Source organism: Cynara cardunculus, assembly GCF_001531365.2.
Source record: "Cynara cardunculus var. scolymus isolate 2C chromosome LG 11, CcrdV1, whole genome shotgun sequence".
NCBI classification, from domain to species: domain Eukaryota; kingdom Viridiplantae; phylum Streptophyta; class Magnoliopsida; order Asterales; family Asteraceae; genus Cynara; species Cynara cardunculus.
The window spans coordinates 13,355,264-13,364,607 of NC_037538.1; the positions used below are offsets into that span (position 1 = coordinate 13,355,264).

At 35.8% G+C, this 9,344-nt stretch overlaps 2 protein-coding genes across 2 annotated transcripts; one reads left to right on the forward strand and one right to left on the reverse strand.

The window, feature by feature from the left end:
- Positions 1-936: 936 nt before the first annotated feature.
- LOC112521281 (60S ribosomal protein L37-1) lies at positions 937-3,265 on the reverse strand. Its single transcript, XM_025130043.1, has 4 exons — positions 3,206-3,265; positions 2,965-3,100; positions 1,252-1,353; positions 937-1,156 (listed from the first exon to the last, which is right to left on the reverse strand). Exons 1-4 carry the CDS (start codon positions 3,206-3,208, stop codon positions 1,110-1,112), a joined length of 288 nt encoding a protein of 95 aa, XP_024985811.1. The 5' UTR covers positions 3,209-3,265; the 3' UTR covers positions 937-1,109.
- A 4,120-nt stretch (positions 3,266-7,385) lies between these two features.
- LOC112521280 (BURP domain-containing protein 3-like) lies at positions 7,386-9,115 on the forward strand. The gene is made up of 3 exons (XM_025130041.1): positions 7,386-7,437; positions 7,527-7,632; positions 7,730-9,115. The coding sequence occupies exons 1-3, from the start codon at positions 7,405-7,407 to the stop codon at positions 8,854-8,856; spliced, it is 1,266 nt and encodes a 421-aa protein (XP_024985809.1). The 5' UTR covers positions 7,386-7,404; the 3' UTR covers positions 8,857-9,115.
- The last annotated feature ends 229 nt before the right edge of the window (positions 9,116-9,344 follow it).

The window sequence follows — 9,344 nt, forward strand, 5'->3', positions numbered from 1 at the left end:
TCCATGCCGTCGCCCCCTGCTTCCTCCTCTCTCCTTCAAGCTGTTGATGGTATCTCCCTGCTTTTCTTGCCCTTTGCTTGCAGACCGCCTCTTGATGTTCTTCTTCAATTCACTGGGTAGTAGGGTTGATGGTTTAAGTTTTCTTTTCAAGTTGAGGTCTTCAAACCTGGTGTAGGTAGGATGTGAAATGGGATCAAATTACTCCCAGGGAAATCTTAGATTGTGGAGTGTCAAATTTTTGGATAAGATTGATGGAGGCAAAGGGTGCACTGTTTTAGATGGACCAAGTTTAACTCTTCATCAAATTGTATTTTATTCAATGTTTATATAACTTGATTTTATGAGTGAATGTACACAAGGTGTTCGATAAAATGATGCAAAGAATGCATGTTGTGTGTTGGGTTTGGTGAAAAAAAATTAAAAATAAAAATAATAATCAATAGTAAAATGGTCATTGATTAATCCGGACGATTCAGCACAACAAATCACACTTAATATTTTGATATAAAGTAAAATAAAACGTGAAATTTGGAACAAATAGTAAATAGCAAGCCAACTCATATTTCTCCAAATCCCTTTTAAGACTTATGATTACATGAGATCAACCTGTTTTTATGAGACCATTTTTTTACACTTAAAACTTTACAACAAAACGCAATAAAGAAAACCTTCACAATATTTTCGCTGTGAAGGTTCGGCTTTTTTTTTACCTTAAAGGCGTTTTACTGTGAAGTTTCAAATGTCAAAAAATGATCCCACACGGGTCACACAAAAACAGATTGGTCTTACGTGAATCCAACCCTCCTTTCTAAACAAGAACATGCAATCATCTACCATCCATTTGAATGTAATCAAGAAAATGAAGTTCCATCATTGCATTTGGATCATTCAGCTCAATTAGATTTTGTTCCAAAAAGAAGTCATGGGAATAACTATGTCTGCCAAGGGGATGTTCATATGAAAAAACAACGTTTGGCACGAAAAGTAGCAAAACTAAAATAGAAAGTATCGGTTTCCATCCATATCAAAATTAAACCATTCCACTTGTCATAAGCAAACAAACATAAATCCGAATCTCAACTAAAATACATCAAAATGTTCCTTCAAACCTATGCGCTGGCAACGGCTCCTTTGCTCCTTGGGGTTGCTTGAGTACCTGTTAACAAAAGTTGTCACAAAATCAATTCAAAGAGAATTGAAGCAAAAAAACAAATTCAAATCATTATAAGGATGAATAGGAACAAGTATTACCTTCTCTAAAGTTGCTCTTGAACCTGCGAGGAACGTTACGGAGGTACCTCATCCTACCAGTTCCTGTAGTCTTCCTTCTGATTGCCTTCACACTCCAATTGTCTGAACCCAAAAAACATATGGTTAAAGACCCTATTTAAAGATTAAAATCCAATTTATTTTTATCACTTGCATGTCCAATCTATATGGAGTTTAAGATTGTATCAAAACCATTAATGGTCTTAACTTGATGCAACAGAGAATTGGAGGGATAAGAACATTATAATTTCTAATGGTGCTAGATTTTAATGTTTAACAGTTTCTTCATCTTATTGAAGATAACATAAGCTATAGACCAGAAAATCTATAGATCACTCGACACATATTTTACAAGAATATCATGCATTTTCATCTTCGGGTTTTCCAAAACCAAGATTAGGCTCGTATTTCCCCATTCAATTCAGTGAAAATGTAGAAACCTATCACCATGCATGGATCTAACCTGGGTTTTCTTAGCTCCTCATACCCGACATCTCTTGCTCAGACAATCAGTTCGTATATGTTACCAAAAAAAAACTCTCTCTTCACAAAAAATTAACCGAGTACCACCATCCAACATAACCTTTGACCTTTGTCATATTAAGACAGATGTCAGTGATCACTTATCATACCCGCTATTGCACACAACACACCTCATGTTGTGAAGGTGATAGGACAACAATGAGTATATTAGGCTAGAAAGCAATTTTTCTTATTGTAGACCAGGTAGAAAGACCTGTCAAATTTAAAATAATAAAAGCTTGATGATCAATGATTTCTTGTTTGTTGATAATTAGCAAGTGAGAATCATAAAACATTAAAGATTAAGGATGTTATAGAAATCTGATGTTGCACTCGAAAGGAGTAATTCCTAAATCACATAGTATCTTCAAACCACAAAGAATAAATACTGGTGGTAATGATTTATCTTGTATCATCTTGTTACATGATATGATAAATCAATTCTACTTGCCGAATATTAACATGGTGGTGCTCTCTTTCACCTCCTGTACAAGTATGTGACTGAAAAGAGTGCCACTTTTGTCACCCCCATGTAAGCAAGACGATATGATATAACTACAATATTTTCACTTATCTTAAACCTCAATGATGGAAAAATCACTACTTGCCTATTTATATGGGTATAATTTTGCAGATCAAACTATCAATGGAACTCCAAGTTTTCTGGCACAAAGGCTAATCAATACCGACTTCCAACCAAAAACGAAGACAAGGTCAAATCAATACTAGCAATGTCATGACTTCTCTAATTAATGAGGCACAAAATACAACGATGAAATTCTATAGACTTTGCCAATTTCGGTTATCATCAAAGCATATTAGCATCAATCAACACGAATGCAATAGTAAGAGAAAGAACCGAGTTTGAGGCTCAGGCAACAGTCGTAATGCTTCAATGTAGCCGCAACTCAAAGACCATATGAAGTCAATTAAATAACCACGAATATCTAAAACCATAGTTGTGACTGGCACTCTACCAAATCCATCAATTCGTGTAATGGTTGCTTTACCCTATTAGCTTAGTTCCTCAATACACACAAAATTTCATCAAATCTTCAACAAATTCAACGATTCATCTTATGATGGATCACAAACGATAGACATAAGCCACACCTATTTACACGTTTCTTAAAAACCAAACAAACTATGACTCTAGATTGATCAAACACTTACATTTCCTGACGCGAGCAGCAGGATAGGCGCAGGCAGAGCAGCGGCTCTTCTGCAGGTGAAAGCTGCGGCGGCCACACCTCACACACAGTGTGTGTGTCTTGTTCCTCCTCTTTCCGAAGCTCCCGGTTCCCTTACCCTTTAATCAGTAATTCCAAAACAAAAACCACAGTCATCAATACTGTAAATCGATCAATTTCATAAACATATCGTCAAGAAATAGTTAACAAAACGAGTGTTGTACCATGTCTCGAAAGTAAAGAGAAACGAAACCCTAGAAGATCTCCCAAATAAGAAAAGGCCAGCATCCGTAAACGCTTAGGGTTCTTATACGGTGCAATTAGGGTTTCTTTTGAATAGCCCAATAAAACTTGGGCTGTCATATGTGCATTCCTGTTAGACTAGCCCATTAAAGAAGGGTATCAGGGCCATATAGGCCTATTGGGCTTATTGAAATATTACCACTTTTTAAACATGAATAAGCATACATAATAGTTATGGCCAAACCGGCCCGGCCCGGCCCGCCCTGGAACCGCCGGAGGACCGGAACCGGGACCGGTTATGGGACAGGCCTGGCCCATAAGGTTATTCTTATTCGGTTAACTTAATCGGTTAAGTTCAAAACCGAAACTTGAATTTTGTTGCTTATTCTTTTCTAGTTTGAATGGGTTATTTGGTTATGTAGTGTTTCCTGCATCGCTGCTTGTGGTGGTGGTTGTGGTTGCAGTAAAAGACAACCTATGCAAAACCTCATCAAGACCATATTCGTCAGGCTAACATCGTATCTTGAGTATAAACGAGGTCAGAGAAAACAAGTGTTTGGAGGGGGATGCTGATCAAATGAGGCAAAGAATTAGATTAAAAATGAAATTCCGAACCACAACTGAAACGGATTAGAGGCTAGTTAAGGTTGTCTCGGTTCGTTGTAGTTGCGATAATCAAAGCTTCCACTTGTCCGAGAAGCCACTCAATTGTATGACGACAAGATGGTGGATGTGACATTACAACACCGTCAGGTTGAAGAATGAGCAGATGAATTACATAAGAGAGGGAGATAGATAAAAATGAAAGATAAAGCGTTTGCAAGATTGGGGTTTGTTTTGTTTCCTTATTTCTCAATCGAAAAATTCCGCCCTCGAGTGTAGGGTCCATGAGGACATTTAACGGGAGGGGGATAAATGGAGTTAAGGGAAAGGATTAAAAGTAAAACAACGCTTGTATTTCAGGGTTTTTTTTATAATAAATGAATCGTAGGGATGAAATTCGAACCAGGCCTTATACAAACTGGATGTCTATTTATTTAATTTTATAATGTAATATAATTGCAATGAAGTGTCAAAGGAGAATTGTTATGATAAACCATGTACTCAACATAAAATTATTGCTAAAGATGTATGAAGTTACGGGATTTTTGTCTCAAATAATTATATCAAAACTGTTAACTATTCAGAATAAATTACTTAAAAATACGACGTGTTTTGACATGGTTTTTTATTTTGTGTAACTTACTTTTAAAACTTTTATTTTTATGTCTTAGATGTGACATCTCAAATATTCAGAGTACCTAGTTTACATATGAGAATTCATAAAAATGCAATGTACCTAGGTTTGATTCATAATTTGTATTATTATGCATCAGGGACAGACCCAATATATAGTGGTTATGATGGCACGTGCCACCATTTTATTCCTTCGTTATAGTGTAACAAAATTTAGGTTCGTGAAATGTGCAACTGTATCAATTTGTTGTGTGTCATCTTATATATTTTGAAACTACGATAAAGATACAAGTTTTTCTTGGTAAAGTTGGTTTGTAAGGCTTTTCTTTCATGTTAGACCCGAATTTGAATCATGTTATATCATTTTTTAGTATTTAGCTTTTGATTTTAGATTTATTATATTTTTTTAAAAAGCTGCAACGAAAGATACACATGAACTCACATATGAAAAACAATAAACCAACCCACAGATCATTTATAATGTTGTGAAAATATCTCTATAAATATTTCTTATAGTTAAATGATGTCACCGTTTGAAAACAAATTATGAATCCATTCCTGTTATGTATTTTAGTTTCAATATTTAAGATATCATGAGATATTAAAATGAAGGTTTTTGAAAATACTATACACAAAATGGGAGTTGAATTAAAATATGTTTGAACTTTTATGCAAATTTTCATTTTTTTTTTATAATAAAATTATTTTATTAAATATAACCTTAAAACTATTATAATAAAATGTTTAAATTTTGTGCAGGAGCTTCAATATCTAATTTTTAATATATATATATATATATATATATATATATATATATACATGTAATATTAAATTATTAATCAGCTCGTATAACAGGGTGAATATCCAGGTTAATAAAAAAAAACCGCATTCCTTTCAAGATTGAAGGGAGTTATAACGTTTTCAATTTAGTATGATTATGCAAAGTGTTCTTTCCATATGAGTCGAATAAACTACTTTACGTACTATTCAATCTGCGCGCCATGCCAAAGTTTTAGGTCGTACCTCTGGACTTTTTGATGAATAGATTTATTATATTATATAAAAATCAGACAGTTTTCTATTTTCATTTAATATTTTTCGAATGAATGAAAAAAAGAAAAGAATTAAAAGTTTTAAAGTAGTGAATAGAAACAAGATATGAACTCTCTAACAACCACATTATATATAAGTATTTGTTATCTATATTTGGAGGCAAAAAGTCTTTTATGTTCATGCTTCCTTTCATTTTCATCTTCCAATCACTCTCACTTGCCTTTCTTCTATCCCTCACGTTTGAACAATAATAATATTTAGAGTTCATACATATATCATCGTTTGTGTGTCGATCTGTATCGTTTATTTAAAGGATTCAGATAAAAATCGCACGTCAAGACGTTTTTATCAACTCGTTGATTGATCGTGGACGTGGAACGGTGGTTTATAAAAAAAATTGGTGTATTTCTAGAAGGTTCTAAATTGTTGGCTTAAGGTTAGGTTCGTATAAAACAAAGAGTACAAAGTGTATTCATCTGGAAGTAAAGTTTAGGTGTATGCAAATATTTCGAGACTTGGAAAACCTTCTTTAAAAGTGAGTCAAAATGAGTGGAAAACTTGTATATGAGCTGAATGAAGACTCGAGCTTTACAAAGCTATACGATTTTCAAGAATCGAAGGCATACGACCCAAGCAAAGGCAAGAGCATTGACCGAACTTATCATGTATTTAAAGGTTGTGGAATAACATGGTTTAATGTGGACAACGGTATCTATTATTACTTATCCAATTCAGCCATTACTTACCGATTAAGCCAAAAACAAGCGGTAATGGATGAGCAAATAAGTTAATAAGCTCTTTAGTTGATTAAGCAAAAAACAAACAAACAAACAAACATAGTCCTTAGCTTATGCATAACTCAAAAAAGAAGAGCTTAGCCATAGTTCGATCTCGTTATCCTAAAAGTTGTTATACTTTTTTTTATTAACCTGGATATCCAACCCGTTATGTGAGTCGACTAATCCTACGACGACCACCTGTTTTGCAGATAGCACGGAGTCATCGTATTTGAACTTCCGTGGCCACAAGGGGATTAATCAGCCTACGTGATTTAAATATTTTGAATTCAAATCTTATACTTTATTAGTAAAGATGTACAATGTTCGGTCGTAATTGGTTATTGGTGAAGTCCTTAGGCTCATAGCGTTGGTCCGAATGGTGCGAAATTTGTGGTCCTTCGAAGGATCACTTCGGTCCTTGTTTAGCATCTAGGATCGATTTTGAGTTGACAATCCTAGTTGGTTCTGAACTAGTGTATTTGTTATTTTTCATTAAAAAAGCTTATGGGTAAAGCATCATTCATGTTGCTTACGAGAAAGCATTTCAAACGTTCGAATTTGTCGTTTTGTTTTTTGACCAAGTCTTGATGAGTTCAGTGTTTCAATCATTATCCTGTAGTTCAGTTCCTTTTTGCGACCGCTCCTAATTTGGTCCTCTAGAATGATCGATCTTCTTGGTAAGAAAGTATTTAGATTCATGCTTGAAGAACTGAAACATGCTCAAAGCTCTACATATCTAAGTGTTAATTACTAATATATTATCAACAAAAAAGTTTCCGTCTTTTTCTCCTAAAAATCAATCTCGACAAATACTTTGAAAGACGATCAATGTACTAATATGACCAAAATGCCCCTTAACTTAACGGAGTTGTTTAACAGAGTTAGTCAAAGAAAGAATAAAACAGCGAACTGTAAACCACATTAAAGAAAAAAGCAGTTTTTAAAGACCAAGGACCAAACAGTAATAAACAACAAACCACAGGTATCTACTTGAAAACTCAATCTGGTTTTTTATTTTTTTATTTTTTAATATCTCCTGCTCTATAAATGCAGCAGCCTTCTTCTTCCTCATAAATACACATTCATTGTTTTCACCTTCCAAGTTTCCATTAATGGAGTTCCTCCACTTCCTCACCTTTCTTTCTGTAAGTGTGTGTGTGTATATATATATATATATATATCTTAATGCATTAAGTACTTGATCTTAATTTGATGTTTGATTAATGGTTTTCAGATGGCAGTGATTGTGAGTCATGCAGCTGTGGCTCCTGAAACATACTGGAAATCTGTGTTGCCAAATACCCCCATGCCCAAATCACTCACTCAACTTCTCAATAATGGTAATTGCTTGATGCATCATACTCAATATTTTGTACTAGTTTTCTTAACTCTCTCTTATTCATTTTACTGTTATTATCTTTCCGAATGAACGGAAAGATAAGAGCATGGATATCTATGTAGGTGTTGGCAAAGGCGGTGTATCTGTTCATGCCCCTGGCACAAGCGTGGGTGTTGGTGGCGGTGGTGGTGTATCTGTTCATGCCCCTAGCACCAACGTTGGTGTTGGCAAAGGTGGTGGTGGTGTATCTGTCCATGCCCCTGGCACCAGCGTTGGTGTTGGCAAAGGTGGTGTATCTGTCCATGCCCCTAGCACCAACGTTGGTGTTGGCAAAGGTGGTGGTGCATCTGTTCATGCGCCTGGAACCAATGTTGGTGTCGTTGGCAAAGGCGGTGAATCCGTCCACGTTCACGCTCCACATCCAAAACCGAAAGGGGAGTGTACGAAGGTGAGCGTTGGCAAAGGAGGTGTGGTCGTTCGTTGTCACGACAAGAAAAAGCCCGTACACGTAGAGGTGTCTCCGTTTTCCTACAAGTATGCTGCTACAGACAATCAACTGAAAGACGATCCAAACGTTGCGCTTTTCTTCCTCGAAAACGACATGCACCATGGCCACGGGATGAACTTACACTTCACCAAAACCATCGGCCCGTCATCAACTTTCTTGCCACGAAAAGTTGCTGACACGATACCCTTTTCGTCAAAGACGCTTCCAGAAATATACGCTCGTTTCGACGTCAAACCTGACACGACAGAATCCGAATCAATGAAGAAAACGATCAGCGAATGTGAGGATAAGGGAGTGGAAGGTGAGGAGAAGTATTGTGCAACTTCATTAGAGGCCATGGTCGACTTCAGTACGTCTAAGTTGGGTAACAAGGTTAAGGCGATCTCGACAGAGGTACACGCTAGAAAGACGACTCCATTGCAGAAGTACACGATCGAAGGAGCGAAGAAATTGGCCGCCAAAAGAGCCGTGGTTTGCCACAAACAAAACTACCCGTATGCGGTTTTCTATTGTCACAAAACCACGACCACCGAAGTGTATGCAGTGTCTTTGGTGGGTGAAGACGGTACAAAAGCTAAAGCAGTTGCAGTATGTCATACCGACACTGCAAAATGGAACCCTAAACATTTGGCATTTAGGGTTCTGAAAGTAAAACCGGGGAGTACCCCAGTTTGCCATTTCCTACCTGAAGATCATGTCGTTTGGATACCTTATTAATGATATATGTCCTCGTGGTTTTAGCCTAGCAGATAAAAAGGTGAAAGTCTTGCAGAAAATATATCTGGTATTTTATGAACTAGAGAGAGAATAAAGCCCATTTGTTGTTATTTGGTGTTTTGAGGGCTTGTAGTTTACATTAGAGATACGATTGATGTACACTATTATGAGATTGTTTATAGTCGTAGTGTCGTACCTTTGTATTTGGTTTTATGGATGTTTACAATATTCTATAATAACCTTATTCATATATATGAATATATGATCATTCATGTAATTATTCCTCTCGAACTCTTTATTCAACGTTCATCGATAATCTTTGCAAGATTAATTTCCGTCACAAAACAGTTTTTTCTACTATGAACATATATTTCCCTCTCAAGTTCATCACGAAATATTCGTATTTCACTGCAAATCACTTCAAGAGGATTAGCTTGTTTTATACGTGTTTAATGTTTTAATAACTTACTAACTTGTAAAGTTTTGTT

Bases quoted from the DNA above. Each gene is read 5' to 3' on its own strand.
- LOC112521281 (XM_025130043.1), bottom strand. The intron at 1,354-2,964 runs GTAAGTGTTTGA...TTTTGGGTTCAG, and splicing joins TGCTGCTCGCGTCAGGAAAT to ACAATTGGAGTGTGAAGGCA. The intron at 1,157-1,251 runs GTAATACTTGTT...TTTTGTTAACAG, and splicing joins CAAGAGCAACTTTAGAGAAG to GTACTCAAGCAACCCCAAGG.
- LOC112521280 (XM_025130041.1), top strand. From the start codon at position 7,405: ATGGAGTTCCTCCACTTCCTCACCTTTCTTTCT. The intron at 7,438-7,526 runs GTAAGTGTGTGT...AATGGTTTTCAG, and splicing joins ACTTCCTCACCTTTCTTTCT to ATGGCAGTGATTGTGAGTCA. The intron at 7,633-7,729 runs GTAATTGCTTGA...ATGAACGGAAAG, and splicing joins CACTCAACTTCTCAATAATG to ATAAGAGCATGGATATCTAT.